This window comes from Hyposmocoma kahamanoa, unplaced genomic scaffold (assembly GCF_003589595.1).
Source record: "Hyposmocoma kahamanoa isolate Upper Pololo Valley unplaced genomic scaffold, ASM358959v1 263, whole genome shotgun sequence".
Taxonomy (NCBI): domain Eukaryota; kingdom Metazoa; phylum Arthropoda; class Insecta; order Lepidoptera; family Cosmopterigidae; genus Hyposmocoma; species Hyposmocoma kahamanoa.
In genome coordinates, this window is record NW_020653766.1 from 667,883 (window position 1) to 690,708 (window position 22,826).

At 35.5% G+C, this 22,826-nt stretch overlaps 1 protein-coding gene across 1 annotated transcript in view; it reads right to left on the reverse strand.

Annotated features, from left to right (window-relative positions):
* The window catches only part of LOC113228940 (anoctamin-5-like), a 42,371-nt gene that overhangs the window by 14,208 nt on the left and 5,337 nt on the right, over positions 1–22,826 (reverse strand). Inside the window, exons 4-10 of the mRNA XM_026462384.1 lie at positions 20,308–20,421; positions 18,784–18,889; positions 16,184–16,267; positions 9,625–9,746; positions 9,421–9,465; positions 8,943–9,136; positions 3,769–3,859 (exon numbers count right to left, since the gene is read on the reverse strand). Coding sequence (XP_026318169.1) covers positions 3,769–3,859; positions 8,943–9,136; positions 9,421–9,465; positions 9,625–9,746; positions 16,184–16,267; positions 18,784–18,889; positions 20,308–20,421 — 756 coding nt within the window. The remainder of the gene's footprint in view (positions 1–3,768; positions 3,860–8,942; positions 9,137–9,420; positions 9,466–9,624; positions 9,747–16,183; positions 16,268–18,783; positions 18,890–20,307; positions 20,422–22,826) is intronic.

A 22,826-nucleotide genomic window follows, 5' to 3' on the forward strand; every position in this document is an offset into this window, starting at 1 on the left:
ATCGGCCCCTATACATTGGATAACGGATACTCTTATATTATCAGGATCAGGTGCCTTTTTGGGATTTAATTATTTTATGAATCTTATCAGCTGTTGCATTCTGAAAATGTATACTGGAATTAACAGGCTTGGTGTACATATTTGATGCTAGTAGCTTTACGTTACAATTTGGAATTATATCTTTAACCGCCTTATCAAATCCTAAAGCGAAATTTTCGACAATAACTTGTGTAGTATGACTTTGATTTTCAAAAGCTTTTAACAGCGTTGCATCAGTTGACAATAATACCCGATCCAGCATCTTATTAATGATATGATAAACTTTCTTCGTGTTTCTAAGTTTATCTTGTATATAATTGACATTGTATTTATTTCTTTTCATTTCTAAAACTTTATGTACTTTAATTTTGAGTCGTGCGAATTTCGTTTCCATTTACCAAAGAGTTTATTAAGTTTACTACACAATCGAGTCACATTGACATTAATCTATGGTAATCTAAAATGATCCATGTTGTTACCCTCTGTTACTTTACATTTTTTTTAGAACTAGTAGCTGTATTTTTTGCATTCTGAATCGATTGTTTAATTTTTTTAAATTTTTAATAAAAGTATATAAGTCATTGGGGGAATTCATGTGTTTAGTATGCAACCAGTCAATTTTCTTCTTCACTCTGAAGTATATCACCATCAATCACTTGTTTATCAAACACACTCCGGGTAGAATACGAGTAGTCTATGGAAGCGATAATAGTAACTCGGTGGTCAGCCAGTACAACATCAATGCACGATTTCGTGATAATATCTAGCTTTTTTTCTATTCTAATATAGTCAGATATTCCGCACATTAATCCGTATTCGGTAAGTGTTTCTAAGTATTTATCTGTATATGATGAAATGTTTTTAGGTCAATATTCGTGTCGCTGATCAAAATCAAGTTCCGTTTTGCATCAAATATAGAAATGTATTTACTCAATTCCTTAAATATATGTTTATTGGTTTTGGGCGGTCTACACACCGCACACACAACTACTTTCTAGTCACCTTGTTGTTTTAAAATACTTGTTAAATTTTCAAAAGTTTTTGTTTGATGCGTTATTAAAGTGAGTTTAAGGTGGTTTTTGACGTAAATAATAACACCACCTTTGTTAGACTGTTTGTTAGACTGTAGTTGTATGTACATATTATAGCCATCCAAGTTCTATAATATCTAAATAAAAATACAGTCATGAACAATTTCTTGCAATTTAGGGAAATTCTTAATCATTGGTCTTATATTCATATGTAAACATAAAATACTTAAGTGACAGTTATTGGGTAATTGTTGTAAAAAACTTTTTATAGATATACAATTAGTCAATTGTTTTATATGCGTTTCCATATTGAACGGTAAAGAAAATGATATAGAAAGATTAACAAAAACTGATACAAAAAAATAAAAATTAAAAAGAAGCAGTTTTGTCGAGAGTCGGAACCATCAAACTGCTTTTTTTATACGATTGATATCTGAAATAGAGCTAATGTAATATATACTATTACACGCAAAATAGGCGCCTTGACGTCGAGTTGCGGACACCAACCCGTTACACCAAGTACCAAGACCCAGAAAGTACTATTTTTACGAACACACACTTTCCCATCCTTACACACACGTACATACATACAAATTGGAAAGATTTACCAAGTTGAGTTTTCACTGTATACAATAATGTTTTAAAATATTTAGTTAATGCTTCCCTGAGGTACACACGGTTTTCGGCTTTCTCCTGTGGTGTGTTCGGTACTAATGCTCCAAGGGTAAGACATTTCTCTTTATCGGCTTCAATGCATCGGCAACGTGCAGCATCACTCTTCATTCCGACGAGAATTGAACCTAGTTTAACCTTTGACCCGGGACTGAATGTCGCTGCTGTCTATATCCAATTTGGAAGCTATCTTCTTCAGCATTTGATTAATTTCCTTTGGAGGTACATCGGGTAGACCAGCTATTTCCATAGTGCACGAAAGACTTTTTTTGCTCAAAATCATTCATTGCCTGCTCCAACACAGTCATCCTTAACTAGAGATTTTTATTTTTATTCAACAGGTCTTGGTTTTTATTCTATAAATCTTTAATGACACTATCCTGTTGTTTAATAGATAACTCCATAGTAGAAATTTGCTCACTTAGGAACTCCAAAGATGACTCTAGGTGGCATATCTTTTCCTTAAATGTTTTCTTTAGTTCCCTACTGATGTCTTGTACCAATTTACGAGTATCCAGGGGCTGCAAGGTGGACCCTGGTTCTGATTCGTCATCTCCGTCCTCATCTTCCGGCACTAAATACGACGATCTCCGTGATACATTTTTTAAGCAGTCCTCGCGACCTCATTCAATGCCAGAGGAGTTACGGAGAGTACTTAGCTGTTTATTGGTTAGTTTCATACACGTAACATCAGCATGAACTATCTTATCACATCTGCTACATTCTGGGCCCGGCAATTTCTTCGTAATGTTCTTTTTTACATTTTGCACATTTTTAGCACCATTTGGGTAGATCAATGTTTCCGCTAGTAATTGACGCGACTTCACTCAACAACGATAAAAAGTAACTCCTAACACAGACATATCTCCCCTTTTTTTCCTATATCTATGGTTATCACCTTATTTTGTTTAATTTTCTATGGTCTTTTTATAAATTGTATTCCAACTCCACTTTAGATATTTGGTTGAAGTTTAGAACTGTTTAGAACGTTGTCTGGTAGAGCCAACATAATAGGCCACAGGTTTGTTCACTGTTCATCAGAGGTAAAAATTACACTTTTCGGAGCGTACTTCACGTCTCTGTACACAAGCAGCTTTGGTTGGTTGGGTTAACTACACTCAGGAACAGTACAACGCTTTGCGTGTGCAATACAACAGCGCGTTCAGGGTGCTGATGTCCTGATGGGGCTGCCTCGGTACTGTGGCGCGTCAGGGATGTTTGCGGAGCGGCGGGTGGATTGTCTCTACACAACGATGCGCAAGCGTTGCACGTCACTGGCGCGTAGAGTCGTTGTCAGCTCCAACACCTTCCCGAACATTCATTACGGCAAGGTTCATGTTATGCATCATGGTAATCCTTTATGACATTTATATTTTATGCAAGGGCAGAATAGCGACTCTGTCCTGACAGGATGTTACCTCGTGATCGCGACGCGATAGCCCTTATCACTACGGTGTTTTCGGAGTACTTGTTGGAATAGTTTATAATAATAATATTACTGTTAAATGTTATTGATGTTTATTGTTTAGGAGTTGGTAACTAACTATCTTAATAATACAATAAAATGTCATAATACGATTTACCACATCATCAAATTAATTAGGACTGGCACATGTTACTACAGCAAAATAAAACTAGAACTAGATCATGTCAATGCAGCAGATCGAAGTTCAATGTTGTACGTAACCGTACATTTTAACTATGACATTTAAAGTTTTTTGTTATTACTTTTTATTTTTGAAATTTTGACACTCATTATTTACTATTTTTGTATTTATTATTTCAATTTTCGTTTTGATTGTGATTATAATTTTTCGTACTAACATAATTTTAAATTATATTAATGTTACAAAGAACGCTGGACTTTTGTTGTCTGAATTGTCTGAAAAAAATTGATTATTATTATTATTGTTTTAGGGAACAAATTCGTTTAATAAAATAATTTCCTAAAATGCTCCTACCGGAAATTGAGCCGAAATCTCCTCACCACTCATAAGATTAGATGAAAACTTTGTGACGTGTTTACCTTTGCATATCCTTGGCATCACCCTCCCGGACCTCCCACAGCCAGTACAAGTATGTTTCCCTCCGGCGCCACATCCGCGCGAACAGAATAACTATAAAACAAACCACAAAAAAGTTTAACCATAAAAATTTTTAAAGCATACTGTCAAACCTTCTACACGTGTAGCCTGTGGGTGAAGTATAATAAGGTGACCCTAAATACGCTGAGGGTACAATATAACAATGCGTTTAGGATGTTGTTGGGGTTACCGCGACACTGTAGCGCTTCAGGCATGTTCGCTGAGTCACGCACAGATGGCTTTCATGCCATTATGAGGAAGCGGGTTGCCTCGCTTTGGCGACGTGTGCGCGGGTGCCCCAACAGCATTCTAAAAACTGTGGTTAATAAAATTGATTGCCCCATCCAGGCCCACTGGATGAAACTTCATGTGGCGGTTTAGTTTAAGTCTACATGAGTATGTTAAATTAATTTCAATTTTATAATTTTCAATTTTATAATTTTCAATTTTGTAATTTTCAATTTTGTAAGTTTCAATTTTATAATTTTCAATTTTTTTTAATTTTCCATTTTGTAATTTTCAATTTTATAATTTTATATTTAATGTTGTATTCGTGGTTTATTTTTTGGATTTGAATTGTATAATTATTTTGTTTTTCATTTTTTATTTGTTTCACATTATCTTATTTTATTGTAATTTTAGCATTTGAATAGCATAATACTAACCTTATTCCTAAGTTCTTTACTAACAAACTATGGATAACTGTCCGAAATAAAGTATTATTATTATTATTATTATAAACACTCCAAATAGTATCAGTTAAGAAGTAATAAAATTACATACCATAAATGCAAAAAGTAATTTATAGGTTCAACTACAATGTAGTTGAAATACAAACTACTTTTCTTAAATATTTTTAGTATTAATAACATTTTTCCTATCAATTGATCTAAATACTTATAATAAAACTACAAACTGCTAACGACAATTAACTAAAGTAACGGGTAACTCACAAAACTGGACAGTTTCCGTTGATTGACCGCCGCGGGAGCTGGTAATAAAGGATCTCGGACTGGTTCGAAACATCTCGAGTAGAAATTTGTCTCAAACAGATATGTGAGTTACCCGTTAGTTAATATGTCTGAATCTGACGGTAATTTTCAATTTAAAATTGTTAACAACTATTTATAAAAACTACCAGTTTTCTACCAATAGTTCGTACATTTTGGAAATAATAGGCATTATAAAATTTAGACTCTAGCTATCGACAATTATATTCCCTTGGTATAATAAAACCATATATTATGATCATACGTCAAAAAAAATACGAACTACATGAAATCATGCATAATGTACAATTTTATAATTCTTCAATTTAAACATAAAAAGTTATCGACTAAATTCTTTCGTAGAATCTGTAAATCTCTCTCGTAAAATGTTATGATTTTGCAGATGGAGTTTTATTACATCAAGAGTGTGATATACATTGCTTTTCAAGAATAATGGCTTAAAAATAGTGCAGTTGTTGCAAAGCTGCTCTAGTGCGTCAAACCAAAACACTGCAAGTATCAGTGCAGTGTTTCGTATTTCATTACAACAAGAATCTTTCGGCTCTTTATCAAGAGAAAACATATTTATTAGTTTTTTTAATAGAAATATGTTATTTTGTAAAGTAAAATTGTAATGGCCGGACAGAACATTTTAATATCTAAATGTATACAAGTACGCTTTTTTGTAGCAGTAGAGCTCCTTATGAAAGAGTGCAAAACTGCCTGTTTATGTGGCCTGTCTGTTTTCTGCTAAAAGGAGTCAATTTCATCTGACTCCCACTTTTCGGGGTATAGCTGTCTCTCTTATCGATAGCCTGGATTTCCTTGGCATAACATTGAGCACAAATTACAGCAAAAAAAACTGGGTATCCGTAATAAGGTTAAGCGATATTTCACGCCTGGACAGCTCTTAACTTTATACTAAACACAAGTCCGATCTTGCATGGAGTACTGCAGTCACTTGTGGGATGGCTCAGCGAAGTATCAACTTAAGTTCTGGATTCGATTGAGCGCAGAGCCAGACGACTTATTAGCGAGGATAACCTCGAATCTAAAGTCCATAGTTTAGCCCACAGACGCAAAGTTCGTCTGTCGGTTTTTTTACAGAATATATTTATATATTTCGGTGAGTGTGCTCATGACCTCCACCAGCTCATCCCGCCCGCCCTCTTTGACCATCGGACATCCAGACGTACGGCGGGATATCATCCTTACTTGGTCGATATTCCCTTCAGGCGTACTAAGCGCTTTTCAACATCTTTTATTATGCGCACAGCCCGGGAATGGAATTCCCTACCTGCGTCTGTATTTTCGAATTCATACAACCCGAGTATCTTTATGCTGCGACTAAATAGGCATCTTCTGGGCAAGCTCGTTCCATCGTAGATCCTACCTTTGCTCCAGAGCTTGGTAGTGGTGGTAGTTCGTCCAAGGAAATACTGCCTTACCTTACCTTACTGATTTCTGCCGCCAAGCGGTAATGTGAACATTACAGAGTTTCGTCTTTACGTCTCTGGGTGATGGGTACAGTGCCAGTGGCCCTCAAATCTTTAAAGCTCTGAGTGGCACTGCAACTGTTAGGAGCAGGTGTGTCGCTTACCACCAGGCACACGACTTGTTCGTCCTGTCACTACTTGGTATCATAAAAAAAAGCTAAACGTGTCTTTTACGTATTATCAACCTCAAAAATGACAAAAAAGCCGTAAAATCATTTTTGCAGCTTTGTCTCAAAATAATACTGTTCTGATGTTACAGTGTTTTGGTTTGTCACTGTAGACCTGTACTCAGTATATATAATAATTAATCAAGGGCGCATTCAAATTAGCCGCTGTTAGAAGCTCTGCGTTAGAGCTAGTCGCGCGACTGTCACTTTTTTTACAATTTCTAGAAGCGCTGCAACTGTGCGGCGGCCGCGCGACAGTCGCGCTGCAGTTACGCTCGGTTACAGTCACGGTTAGTAAGGTGTACATGTTAATTTGTCAAATTAACCACGATTGACGAAAATCGAATTGAAGAAATTATAGAGAATGTAAAACAACACCCTGCAATATGGGATAGCAGCGCCAGTTATTCCAATTGTTAGCTAATTGTACAATAACCTTCAATATATTTACCTAAACATTTAAAATATATAGAATGTAATAATTTAAGAGGATAATTAAACCTAATAATTTAATTGGTACTTCAGTTGTTCATTTCCTACACGAGCGCCATATTGTCCGATCGAGTAGGGATGGCTCGACTAATACAATATTTCCGACTGTTTCTTTCTGAACATAAAATCTGTAACCTAATTATACTATTAGTGTCGATATATTTATGTAATTATTTTAAATATGTAGAATATAATTTAAGAGGATGATTAAACCTAATCATTTAAAATGAGGACTTGTGTTGTTCACTCCCTACCATATTGTCCGATCGAGCCGTGACGACACGACGGAAAAATATGTATGAGGCAGTCTTCTCTAAAACACCGAATGCGTTTGATAGTCGAAAGATAACAACTCAGTCCTCCTTTTGTATGGTGAAAGTAGTGGTGTGTAATAAACTAGTATACCCGGTGAGTACTTACTGATGTTATACTGATATTCTTGTGAGTAATTATGCTGTAATTCTGTTGTGTATATTGCTCAGTGTGTTACCGAAATGATTATAAAATATAAGAATGTCTTAGCTAATACGCAAACGGAGCGCTTCACTACTGTTTCGCTTCCGGGCCAGCACCAACGGAATTCTGAGCGCTCTGTCCGAGCGCTGGGATTCGCCTATGACGTGCAGGTGGTTGCAGCTGCATGCCAGTGCATCCCGCTTTAGTAAGTAAGTAAATAGTAATTTTCATTTTCATATTTAATACTTTGAATTTTAGTTTATTTTTATTTTTGTTTTATATATTTAATTTTAGAAATTCTTATTTTCATTGTTTCAATTTTAATTATTAGTAATCAATTTTAAAAGTTTATTGTATTTTTTAGCCTTAATTTACAAAATGTTTTCACTAATTTATTGTACTTAATTAAAAAAATTTGAATAGTAATTAATTTAAACTGCCTCCGTGGCCGAACGGTTACCATGCCGGACAGCCATGCAGACGTCTCAGGTTCGATTCCTGGGCCGGGAGAAATATTTGTATGGCCTACATTTATTTGTCTCGTGTGTTTGGGTGTAATTTGTAATTGTCTATTTGTGTGTCCATGGCACCCGCGACACAGGGTTTCCCTAGTGCGGGGCTATGTCGAGTGTGTGCGTTATTATTATTATTATTATTGTATTTGCTGTCATTTATAAATATGGGTCAAATTGCCTGAAATAAATGATTATTATTATTATTATTATTAGCAACTCCTGCTCTTTATTATAGTAATAATATAATATAATTTCATTTAACATGCCTTATTTATTGTATTGCCCACTAAATTCTTATGCAATAAACTATCTTTATACCTTATGTTGAACTGTTTCATTTACACAATCGACTGGTTAAAAAAAAGGCATGGGAAAAATTTGTCTAAAATTATTTTGACAAAATAAAGTTAACGAACGAATTCTAATAGGTTTTCTTTTTAATTTTTTCTTCATCAGTATTAACAAAATAAGTAAAAGTAATGGTTCTTCGTCAGAATCCATCGCGTAACTGAGTCGAAAGATAAAACACCACTAAAAATTTGGTCGCACATCAGCCGCGCGTCAGTTGCGTACGCGGCTGCCGCGCGTCTGGCAGCGCTTCTAACAGCGGCTAATTTGAACGCGCACTAAGTCACAATTTTGTACCGGCACACGATTCGCCGGCTTTGTGTACCAGATACGTCTAAGTTAATTTTTTAAACCATCTTCCTAACGAATTGGGTGTGTTTGATATAGGCCGTAATTCTAGAAAATCATATGACCTTTAGTTAATATAGTCATTGGATTTGCAAACAAATATAATGCTTTACAAAATTATAAGGCGATCATCATTAACCAATTAAAATATTTTAATATATATATAAGTAACACGTAGTTGTAACTCAGCCACTAATGTACAATTATACATAAACTCAGCCAATTTAGTAGGCAGGTAGAACAAAACAAAAACGTAATTATTTTGTAAAGCACCTACGTTAGGCGTATTCCATCGATATACTTACAATATAACATGGTAAAAAATGTATTGTAGATGGCGTAAGGATGGTCAAGTAAGACTTTATAATACAGTTCTGTGCAAAGGTTGGACATGTTGACGAATGGACACACTGCAAAATCCGAGCATTTTGGACACACTGGCAAATCATCATAGACAACTCTGACACGATCTGGAGGCCATGCGCTAGGAAACAGGAACCTATAAAAGAAAAGGTTGGAAAGTTATTCAATAGACTATATCAGTATATTGGCATTGGACTTATGTAAGCGCGAATTCGAGTCACAAAGGCAAATCAAAGTTTTTTAATAAGAATGAGAAACAGTGAAAAAACTAAAACAATACGAAGAAAAATGTTTGTAATCAAATTAATTATCAAGGTATATTTATCATGATAATTACCGTCATAATTATCACCAATGATGATTATCATTTCGAACCTTGCTTTAATAAAAATTAAAAATATATAAATGTATATTTCTTACGTCTTAAATGGGACGAACTCTTGTTTAGTTTTATTACACGCCGAACTGAAAGTGGACATAAAAAAATTTAAATCGCACCAACAACATAACAGGACGAAAGACGTTTAGGCACTGGAGTTTTTTAAATTTAATTTTGTTATTAGTTTTTTCGTAGGTATTTGTAGAAATCATCAATAAACAATTACTTAACGGAAAAGGACTTACAGGAGAGGAGTCGTGTCGGGACTCGTGAACCTAATAGCCCAATTTGACATTGCAAGTCCGATAAATCCCGGTAGTATTAACCACTTGTTGTAGTAGCCGTAGAATGCGAACAGAAATGCGATCTAAAAAATATAAGTAGATATTCAAAATATTTCTTTTACGGTAGTAGTTTTTTTTTTTGCTATATATACAGTATAACTGTACGGTATACAAGCGCACATTTTAGTTCCTTTTTGCCCTAGACAGCACGTACGGTTTAGAACAGCATATTTTAGTTCCGCTCACTTTGCATTCTACTACCGCGGACGTTAATTTATTTGTGCGCATAAGTAGGCAATTAAATAGGTTGTTTAACGAACATTCAATCAATTTAGGCATTTATCAACTTAAGAGGGAAAAATTCACTTTAAAGTTAAAAATAAAATATTGTATGAGTAAGTACACGATATATTCAAGCATAGACACTAATCGGAAACATAAAACAATAAAGTTTCCTCGATAGATAAAAATCACGAAATGACCTATAATTTAAACATTTTTTCGATTTATCCTCGAAATGCTACAGGTTATTAGGACAAAAATTAGATAATTAATTATATTTATGCATGATCGACAACTGTCACTACGGATTTTTTTTTAATCCCTTTACTTTTAGAGTTATTCCGCTAAAACGAATTTGGTACTTTTAATGCGCAAAATTCAACATCTCCTGTCGCGCGAACTTTAAGCCGAATATTTGTGTCACAAATTTGGGCGGAGCCAACGTCAAAACTTTTTTGGCATGAGAGCTCTTAACTACAACGTAAGAGACACACTGCCTCAACTAGCTTGTATCTTTACCCATAAACATTTTACAACTTAACTTATCTATCTATTTAGACAATTAGGCGTCAATGCCATAGCCTAGTATTGGCCCCTACATTGTTTTGGTTATTCAAGCCGGATAGTTAGTGTTGTGTTGGTCCCTGTGGTGACAAATCGGTGTAGTTAACCTCGCATGAGGGGTCTCACCAACTACATTGAGAAGGCGTACATATCGCAGGGAATTAGCACACACTAGCTCTCCCTAGCAACTAGCAAAGCTTACCAAATGACGCCAACATGGATTCGGATACGGTAAGGAAAGGAAAACACAAGACTACCTAAGAAAACGTCTAGAAGCTTTGGGATTACATTATATATATAATATGTAGTACTCCATATAATATATATGGAGTACTTCTTCGCTTCTAGCCCTAGAGTCAAAAACCATACCCAGACGCGTGAGCGACGAAGATAACCCAAATACGTCTGAGTCCGATGAAAGCAAGTAACTTCTAAGACAACAGCTACAGAATTTCACCGCCTTAGAAAGGTCTGTAGAAAAAATCGACGTGAACAACCTAGAAGATAAGTGGGAACTAGAAGACAGCTTATCTTTGTTAAAATCAAGGTGATCCCACCTTGCGATTGATAAAATTCACTGGAATCTCGATTTTCTCCTGAAAGACTCTAAAGACACGCCGTAAGAAAGCGAATCCCGGAAGTGCGAGAAAATATATGATCAACTCAAGAAAGAACTGCGAAAAATCGACGTCGAAAGTTCATATTCCTGAGTTTCATGGAAATTATAATCAGTGGATATCTTTCCGTGATCTATACGTGCTAACTATTCACTCTAGTAAGTGGTTGACAGAGGCACAGAAAATGCAACATCTTAAATCTAAATTGAAGGGAGAATCAGAGAAACTTGTACAACACCTCGCTATCAGCGCAGATAACTACGATTCTTGCTGGGAAATACTGAAGAACCGCTACGAGAATAATACGCTGTCATTTTCATCATACGTTAATACTGCTCTCAATTTACCTAACCTACAAGGTGCATGGGCGGCGAGCATAAAGAAAATTCACGATACACTACTAGAATGCGTAAACCGTCTAAATAATCTCGGTCTCGACATAACTACGTGGGACCCGTTGGTAGTGCATCTACTACTACCGAAATTAGACACGGCTACGTACGCAGATTACACACATGATCTAAGCAACCCACGAGAACTACCTGATCTATCGGTTTTCTAAGTTTTTTGGTAGCCAAGTTTCTCGCATTAGAAACTCTAAAGCATAATCATCAAAGCCCGAAACAAGAGTTTAATTCCAAAAAACAATTTATTTGGCCCACGAAGCAAGTAAACAAAATGAATAAACTTCAAAATACTTAAATCAAGAGGTTGCATGAAAAGTGAACAAATACCTATAATAAACTGCCTCCGTGGCCGAACGGTTACCATGCCGGACTGCCACGCAGAGGTTCCAGGTTCGATTCCCGGGCCGGGCGAAATATTTGTATGACCTACATTTATTTCTCTCGTGAGTTTGGGTGTAATTTGTGGTTGTCTATGTGTGTGTCCATGGCACCCGCGACACAGGGTTTCCCTAGTGCGGGGCTATGTTGAGTGTGTGCGTTATTATTATTATTATTATTATTATTATTATATTACCTATACGCAACGCGTCAAAACTGTTTACTTTGCAAAAATAATGATTATTTGCTTAAATGTTTTGCATTTCAAAATATAAACTGGTTAGCAAGGCGGAAGCACGTGACAGAGCACAAACAGAGCAGAAATTATCTTTTTGACCATGACGGCGAAGAATGTTTATCAACAAAACATTGCAAAATATGTAAGGAGAAACATCATACATTATTGCATGCAGAGGACTCAACGAGTCAACACAAGCCACCGCACTCAGCTCATGGAGCTACAAACCACGTCTCCAGAGACGACAACGAAATCTTGTTAACAACGGTTCAGTTGATGGTAAAAAATGCGGAAGGGAATTACGTCATCTTGCACACATTATTATATCGAGGCTCTCAGGTGTCGTTAGTAACTGAAAACGCCACTCAATGCCTGCGATCATAATGACGTAAACTCAGTGCAGTAATTTCTGGAGTCGGGTCAACAAGGAAATAGCAAGGGACTTATGACTATTGAATGTAAATCAATCCACACTGATTTTACATTCAACTCCGAAATTCTTGTCCCAAGCAGCACACATCTAAATATATACTATAAGATATCTAATAGAATTTAATTCGATAGAATATTTTAAGAGTTCAAATTCCCTCCAGTATCTCGAAGAAGGTTTCTAGATAATTTAAAGTAAAAGTGGGCACAACTTTATTAGTAGATCACAAGAGTGCTATGAGAAACTATCTGTAGGTAGTGTTAGGAGTGATTCTTATCTTTTTTCTCAAGTAATCCTTCTAGAATGCTACAAGACCATTTGTAGAATGTAGACAGTTTTTGTTGTCTTGTAGATAGTTTTTAGATCATTTATAGACTATGATAGTTTTCTTAGTAATGCTATTTTAAAACCAAAATACTAAAGCGTTACAAACATAAGACGCAATTCTCTTAAAACTAATAGATTTCAAGTGTAATGGATTACAAAATAAAAACTATCAAAATTGCAACATGGCGAAATTAGATATAATATTTCTGACTTTTTCGCGCAATGTTTAATCGATTAGAAAGCGCGAATTAGCGTGCGACTCTACATACATTGGTAAAAGTGATGTAAAACCTGTCATAAAGTAATGCGCCCGCTAAATTGTAAATATTTATGTATAAAATATAAACTTAATCAAAATACAGTTATCGATTTTCGGTTTTAAATATTTATAGAAAGCTTAATATACAAAATAACTCACAAAACAAACCATTTCCAAGAAGTTTTAGGCTTTTTTTAAGCTAATTTCAACTTAGATTTACTTTTTAAAAAGAAAATAATTTTTTCTCGGCTACTTCATAGCCATTCTTTAAAAATAAAAATGGCGATATGAATTTAGAGCTTTTTTCAAAACACTGTTGGGAGCATTTTGTCTATAGCTTTATCTATGGAAAAATTGAGAATACGAAAACATTATTTTTACTTGCTTTAGTGCAGTTGATCTTGTAGAAGAATATTCACTCCTATGAAGCTTTTATGGTTGTCTACAAAACGCGATGTTTCTAAGCGATTTTTTCTTTTGACAGTATTACAGAACCTTTAAAAGGAATAGTGAGCGTATTATGCAATAAAAAACTTTTCAAAACACTAGGTCAAAAAAACAATTAAAAAAACCCAATTTGTTGCAAAAAAATGTTATTCTGTATAATTATATGGAATGTGTTATATATGACTAAAAAGTTGGATAATTTCCCTATCATATAAATATAAGGAATATGTTAATGACATACCTAACTTATGTTGGAAGAAATAAAATTTTCATTACAAAATTGAGGTTATTTCTTCACGCCAACCACATTTCACACAATGATTTCACTGTATTCTATTGATAGACGGCACAATACACATACACAACATTGAAGTACAGTAGTTTACGTGCTCATTTCAATTGTTTTTACTTCTTATTGTTGTACGTCTTATTTATTTATCATCAAACTTGACCGGCCATGACCGGCTCGTCGCGCGCGAATTACGACTATTGTATCCAGTGTTGCCAATTTGTGGGGAATTCCACAAATTATAGGGAATTTCAACTAGATTGGGGTTTTTGTGGGGATTGGCGCTATGTGAAGACAATGTGGTGATTTTAACATTTTATCATTTTGTTTAATCTATCAATTGCTGATGCATCGCTAGTTTGATCGTTACTGTTAGAAACACTATGATGGACGTGTTTTTCTACATCGCACATTCCTCGTATTATTAACAAGCAGCTTAAATAGAATTATTATTAGAGCACTTGGTTCTGAATTGTAAAATTACCAGTCGGTGTTGAGTTCGCGATTCTTTCTCCCGCTCAGGCCGGTCCCCGGTATGAAGCAAAACGACATCAGCTATTGATAAACAAAGCCGAGCTGTTGGTACTTCCACACCACGACTTACCACTCGTCAACTTTAAATATTAAATATAGGTCGAAACTTATTCATTATTTTTAACATGAACATAGTGTCACCAAATGCACATTAATAATCAATTTACTTAATTTTGCAAGGCAAAGAAAAATGTTTTTTTTTTCAAAGACACATATACAGATTAATGTTGAATCTAACTAAAATAAATAAACGATTTAAGGTCATCTAATTGTATAATTAGTTTTACATTTTACATTCTGTTTACATTTACAGCAAACATAATAGATTATTACATTTTGAGTTTCTTAATTCTTTATTATATTTTTAAGGATGTATTTCTAATAAACAATGAAAGCTCGAGATGTGGGGAATTTGTGGGGAACAACTTTTTGGGGATTTTAACCGTGATTTTTGGGGATTTTGAACAATTGGCATTGGCAACGCTGATTGTATCGAATGATGTGACTTAATATCCAAAGTTCACCACCTTCATAAGATCTCTTAATATTCTTTACTTTATCCATTTTGCATGCACTCTTACAACGTCCAATAGAGTAAAAACCCTAATTGTAGTATGTTTTTAAATAAAATGTACTGAAGACACGCTATAACGTGTTTGTCAATAAGTACAAACACTAAAGAATGTCTATAAATTAAATATATCTAAAAACTTCCACCGAAGCCGGAAAAACCTGTCATCGAAGCCATATTTTCTTTGAAAAGCAAGAATTTTATACGTTTTTTTCGTATAAGTGTTCAGTTAATGTTATTGATTATCACAATTTTATATTACTATTTGCTTCCAACTGAAAATGAATAAAGAAAATCAAAACAGAAAACAAAAATTGGAAATCAAGAAGATGTAGGAACGTGCTGTACAAGCAAAGATAAAAAGCGATCCGTTTACTAATGATAGGTTCAAAGAAAAAGATAGACAGGTATGCGAAGAAAAAGCGGAAGGAAAAACTTTGAAACTGGATGTATTACCTCGTCATGTGTAAAAAGTAATGAAAGATTATCGCGTAAGTTACCAAAAATTTATATCTTTTGTAGTTACATATTACAGTCGTTACGTTTAGTTACTAAAGCACACACATTTATTTTTCTCGTGAGTTTGGGTGTAATTTGTGATTGTCTATGTCCATAGCACCCGCGACACAGGGTGTCCCTAGTCCGAGGCTATGTTGAGTGTGTGCATAAAAAAATAATTATAGAACTAAAGTGTATACACGGTGTTTAAAAAATAACAGCAAATAGTAATATTTACTGGCGTTTATGGTTATTTGAACAAGAGAGACTTTTTTAAATAAAGCATAAATTTGAATGTGCCTTTGAGATTCATCTCATCACATGGGAAGTGACGACAAAGTCGATGATGGAGCATGCACACCTAAATAATGCCTACTCACTCTCGCCTTGTCTTAATTTCAGAATTGTTCAGCAATCTATTCATAGTCATAATCCCATAATTAAGGTACCGCATTGCATTTGCCTAAGTTTATGTCAATATAACACGAGAATTCTGTTATATACCTATTTTTTAAAATTATGTTCACAACCTGTACGTACAATTAAAATAATAACGTGACAATCCTGCGCGTACTGTTTTTTCTTATTATATTATGGTACACGTATGAATCTAGTATTGTACAATGTGAAGTTGATTGTAGCTATTTTAAGAAAGAGAAGTCAATATATTTTTACTTACTCGCTCGCCGAGGTACTCTCGGATAGTATTAAAAGGTTGATTGCTCCAAAAATTTCTATAGCCTACCCATCTCTCGAAGAGGACCTGTATGGTGAATAAAGACACCCATTCTGAGATTAATGGCAATACAAATTCATAATATTGTTTTCAAATGACTGCATTCAGAGTAGAGCTGTATAAAACTCATTGAAATCCTTATAACAGACGGCTTTGTAACCATTTTGTTTAACCACAAATGTAATAAAGAAAATATCATGAGGGTACCGGTATGGTTAGAAGCAGTAGGATTGCAAAGATTTTGTCTTAGGCTCAATTTACATTGCGGCGGAACGGAATGGAACGGAAGCGTCAGCTTCGCCTCGCTGCGCGAGAAGGCGCGGGTATCCTCGAAAATCTTTCTCGTGACTGTGCTTTGAGGTTCAGTGTAGATCTTTTACGTGATGTATGTGAAACACATTTTTCCGATCCATGCTAATTACGAACCAATCGAACAAAATTAATGTAGAGCTATATTTTTTAATTTACCTGATAAATTAATTTCTTCACTAACTTTTCTCCATGCATTATTCTTAGAATTTTGTCGCTGTAGCTTTTAGCTTTTACATTGCACAAACAATCATATTTTTGTACCAAATAGATAAACTTTTCATCTGAATCCATAATCTATTTCGTCGCAGCAACAGCGTACACAATCTATTACGTCGACGTTTAACGTCACACTGCACCTGCCTTCGCGCCGTTTCCCGTGGATTCGACTGGCGTCGCCGACGGCAGCTGCGGAATTCTCGCGAATGCGCAAACATTCTCGAGCATGCGCGAGCATTCTCGAGCATGCGCGAGCATTCCCGAGTATGCGCCGTAAGACGCGTGACTTGTTCTTTGACTCGTATCTAATTTGTACGTCACGCGATTCAAAATAATGTTCATTAAGCTATGTACAACATCGTTACAAAAATTCGCTTCCATTCCGTTCCGCCGCAATGTAAATCAAAAACCAGTGCTGCAGGCTGAAATCTATGAGCCTGTAGCTAATAGCTAAGCAAATCCCGTTTGCGTGCGCCGCGACACGCATTTATTATTACATTTTTAATAATTTTATTTTATATATATATATTATGTATTAACTTTTGTTGTAAGTCCTGTATTTTAGTTTAAAGTTTATAATATTGTATTTTAATTTTAAGATCATGTGTGTCTCGGTGCTTACGCAATAAACTATTCTTATTCTTATTCTAAATTGAGCCTTGGTGTCTTGGAGCCTTCAAATTAAATGTGTATATCGTTTCGTTTATAATCGTTTAAATCAGAAAGCAATAAACTTTTTATAATAATATCATCAATGTAAACAAAACTCGATTTACAATAAATATTTAGTGTAAATAGTTTTTGCCCTCGAGTTCGAGCGGTAACTGGTTTAACTCTATTTAAACCCAGCGTTAACGAAGTGCCGGGTTAAAACCCGGACGCTTACCTGTCTCTGATTGTACGAAAATGGGCAGTGGCGCAGCTGCCACGCAATAAGCGCCCTTACCCTTATGGTCTAATGGTTAGTCCGCAATAGAGATGTGCACATATCGTGAAATGGATAACAGCGATATTTGATGGGTTTTCGACTGACGGCGGCCGCGGTGGCGCGATCGGCGTGGCATATATTTTCAGGTGTTTAAAAATAAAACACCAAAACACTGTTTAGATCAATTTTTTACACTTTAAATTGCACTTTAGCAAGTACTTAATATTACTAAAAATAATCAACCTGTAGAATGCCTGTTAAAAATCGTAACATAACAATAAACGTTCTTAATATTATAAATCTAGTATAACTAGAAGGTATGTAGATATTCCGTAATGAATTTTAATTGTACGGAAATATTGTACGAAATATATTATACAAATAAGGTGACACTTCATTAAAATGAAACAAAACATTGCCACGCCGATTTTACGTCGGTCAAGTTCATCGGCGGCGGCAAGGCGCACATATCTACGAGTAGTCCGTATTAAACGGCCTATTAGCGAAAATTATTATTGCCTGCTTTTAGGAAGTAGTGTGTATATGTAATAATATAAAAATAATAATATAAATAATACTATTCTTGGCGTGGCGACTCGATGTTTATATTTGTGAGGACCAGTACTTAGCGACTGAGACAGCATTATCAGTGGCGTTGTACAGGCCTTCGCGTGTGCAGATGTAGGGACACGCAGGGCAGGACAAAAGGTGTGCCATTGTCTGGGGAGAGACACCACGCAGCATGCGCTCTCCGAGTTGTAACACGGGTGGCGTGCATGCACTCCTTGCTTCGGCCGACTTGGGTCCGCAGCCTATTTAGGAACTTTCAAGTTTGCGAAGGTAGATCATGCCCAGGAGAGAGGTATTCCGACAGTGGAATGAGTGATGCCGTGGGGTATCTCTCCTTTCTGACATACGCGTGATTTCTATACGAGAATATCAATATCTCGCATTTTGTGTTGCTCTCGCTCAAGTCGCGCCTTATCGTGCTAGTCTTACAGATGTAATAAATAATATAACGTAATAAAATATTATTGTTCACCTCCCGACCTTTGGGAAGACTAGAAAATCATCTATATTATCTTACTTGTCTGCCGTTCAAGTAAGTTCCTTCCTGAAGTTGTTTTTCGAGAATGAAGTACGGACCGTCGTGCAACGGATACGCGTCTAGTATTATGCGCTGGTCCAGCAACCTGGAATTTTTTGAGAGTAGACTAAGTGAAGTTATTCTTTTGTCAATGAAGTTGAAAGTGGAATATTTCTAAAACCTCTTTGAACTTTGAACCGATGCACCCCTAATCGGAACACCCTACTCTTGAAGCACGAAATCCGTAGTTACGGCCACATTTCCCGGTTATTTATCCATCGGCATGACCTACTACTGATTTGAGTTTCGATCGAGTCTAGAACTAAGAATGTATGACAATGCCATTTGACAGTTTTAACAAGCCCGTCTTTTTGTTGACGGCCTTCTAGAAAAGCCCCGTAAGTCACCCGTAGTGGGAAAACGGCCGTAACTACGGATTTCGTGCTTTTGAAAGTGGGACACCAGCAACGATGAGATGATTTACCATGGGCAGGCGTTCTCTTCACTAATTTATAGAAACTATGGGATTTCGTTTCGACAACTAATCTTTGACTCCTAAGCAAAAGATAATTTGATGATTAAGTGACATTGTCTTGAATCAGAAATCCACATGTCCAGCAATAAAATAGGTGCAACAAACACAGATTAGCTTTACAGTAACAGCAGCATATTGAGATTTAAATTTCGCACTTCGGACAGTTGAAATTAAATCTTGAGCGGAGAGGGTGAGAAATGGAATGGTAGTGCAAGCGAGTCACAGAATTCATCTCACTGTAAACTGTTACTTAAGTAATTAGGTCTTTCGTAAAATATTTTATTTTGTAATAACCAATAAATAAATATACAGCATTGCTATCTGCGCTGAATGACACTAGACACATAAAAAAATTCGATCACATAAAGTCGAACTTACACCTTGTGTAATGGATTCTAGTATCAGTTCTTCGTCTTTTCAGTCACAATTTCTTGGTTATAATGGCGCATTTATGCTAGCTAGGTCGACAGGTCAGCCTCTCTTACCTATATCCTATCCAGAGTACACATACACTCGTTTGATGATCGGAATTCGCAGCCGAAGTCAACCGAGTGTAATCACTGCCAGGCGACTCGGTTGCCTTCAACGAGCGAACCAACGACATCAATTTTATAGTATCGCACCATGATGTGTGTGCTAGAGGCTTGAGAATACCTACCTACTCAATCAGTTTGTTAAACGTTTCGAACGACTTGTTGTGTCTCTGTGTGTAAACTTGTATTCATAATAATTTGGCGATCACAGTGAACCCGGCAGTCGACTCGGTGTAAACAGCGACAATGTCTCCTTCGACAACACGAATTAGTCTACCGAAGGCAGCAATCAACCCTGAGACAACGCACTATAAGGGTGACGATCAGGCAGTTTCATTATCATTACATACTGACGTTATGCCTCAACTGACGAAAAGGATACAATTGTGTATATTTGCATATTTACAAGTACGTTAGCAGTTTGTGAAACATTTAAGTTAGGTTTCGTTCACTTACTTGTTTAGCCCGTAATGTGTTTGACCAGGCCCAAAGCGAGTCCTTAGCAATATTTTGTACACAACATCAATCCGCTCAAGCGTAGAAAACGATTGCGGCTCTGGATAATTTTCTCTGAAATAAGAAGATAATAACTGCAAACCGGGTTTTTTGCTGTTATTTTTAAAGGAGGATTTTAGGTTTTTCAATTCAGGGTGTTTCTTCCGTTTCGTGCAAATTTGGTGCTATTTCTAAATTTTAGAATTATTGTTGAAATGTTATAATTTTATGCGTATCTTTAGTATAGATTATATTTCATACTGTCAATAATTATGAAATTATAACCAATTGAATTATCGCTGTGAGAAGGAAATGAGAACTTCATCGAGGGAAATGACAATAATAAAATAGTAAGGAAGGTTGGTGCGACGGTAACGCGGATGAATAAAAAGAAATAATAACAAATCTGTTTCATTAAGGGCCGAGCAGGTGGGGGTAGCGCATCGCGTGAGCGGTACCTTTTAAATGTTTTGTTAAATTATTTCGAAGCAATTTCAAAGTCAAAGTCAAAGTCAAAGTCAAATAATCATTTATTCCATAGGTGAGTGAAATTTTTACACTTGAAAAAATTCACCTTGTCAGTGTTAAAAATCAAATCGAAACAATTTAAAAACTTTACCAATCAATTATAAATTAAAAAATATCTGTAAAGGAGGGAGGTTCTTACTTCCGTTGTATGAGATTATCAAAACAAGCCAAGTTAAACTCCAAATGGTTCAGAAGATTTTTATTTTCACCTTGTATATCGCCAACACAATTTCACCCTATACGCGGAAGGTCCGAGCAGTTGTTCCCTGAAGGGACTCGACTCCTGGAGACCGTTCCGCGAGATGAGGTTTTTCACCCTATATGAGCGTACGAAATGTCAGAAGATCCGGGTAGCAGTTCCCAAGAAGGAACTCAACTCCTGGGCCTTACGGGAGCTCTCTGTATTCTCAGATTTATTTTCTTAACAAAATTGTGTTCGAGTAGTCACCATTCGAGGGAAAATCTTAACACCGCGATTCAGAAATAACGCCAAATGGGTCCATGCCATCTAGCGGATTCTTAGAGAACTAAAAGTGAACAATCTGGCTTAAGGTCGTCTATTACATAAAGTAGGTTTTTTACATATCGAGTTAGAAATTAAAACAAACATAATATGATTATTATGAGATATAAAAGAAATCTTTACGTGAAATTATAAAAATATGAACAAAAAACAATTATTTTAATATAATTCGTAAACAGACATTACGTAATATAATCAGTACAACTAAAAAATAGTATCCTCCCATAATTATTGGAAATCAAATAATCAATATTTTTTTTAATTAAATATGACACAAATCCTGTTTTCTCATGAAAATATTTGCAGATTAATCTGTAGGGGAGCGTGGGGAAATGGGAGCCTACTAAGGAAAGACAATAAAAGTCATAATTTATGCAATTAAAATTTTTATTACTTATGAACATACGCTTCACATATCTGGCTACTAGATAATCTCAGAAAAAATATGAAACTTAAATTTTTATTTTAGTTTCATAGTTTTTTAACCAATTATTTTTAATTGGTTAAAAAAGAAAAAAACTAAAACATGTCATTTTCTTTCACTATCCCACAGTTCGGGAAATGGGAGCCGATAAGAATCCCGTGTGTCAAATGGGAGCCATTATATATAATCAGTCTTAAAAAAAGTTAAGTAATAAAATATATAAGTTAAAAAGTAATGAAAATAAACAAGAAAGTGTTAAAGAAATGTCCAGTGAATATTGCAATGGGATAAGGGGAGCCAAATAGGTCTCATTACCCGCGTAACATCGAATTGAAAAAGGAATAAAACAGTAAAACAATTTCTATTTTTATTGTGATTTCAAGCATAACTTCTAAAATTTGATAGATATGGTGACATAGCTAATGTAAATACAATGTAGTATCTATGCATTTTAATGCTTACCTGGGATGATGAAATTTAGCAAATGTTATAAGCGCGAAGCGAAAAACACACAACCATCTCATACGACTAAACGCGGGGTTCTACGGAGGCGTCCACGGAACTCCAACCTTGTCGAACGTTAACGAAGACATAGGAGTGCCGTTTGCACAAATACGAGCATTGGGAAAGTCCAATTTAACACCGCTCTCATTACCCGCGGGCTCCCAATACCCCACGTTCCCCTACTACAAAAACTATCAGTTAGTATTTTTTCGCTTTTAGTTACCTCCATACACGTTATATTTTAATATTTTGAATATCTTCGCTGTCAGTTTCATTATCATTCATACATTTTATATAATTTTCAAAATCCAGTTATCCACATCCTTCTCTTTAGTATAAAAGTGCCTATATTCCCAATTAGTTAGTTAACATCCGATAGTATTTTACAACCGATTCTGGTGTTGAGTTGATGAATCATATATTTGATGTATGGGAAGTCTCACATGATGCTATTGGTGTGTTCTGTGACCTTTCCAAGGCTTTTGATTGTGTACACCATGA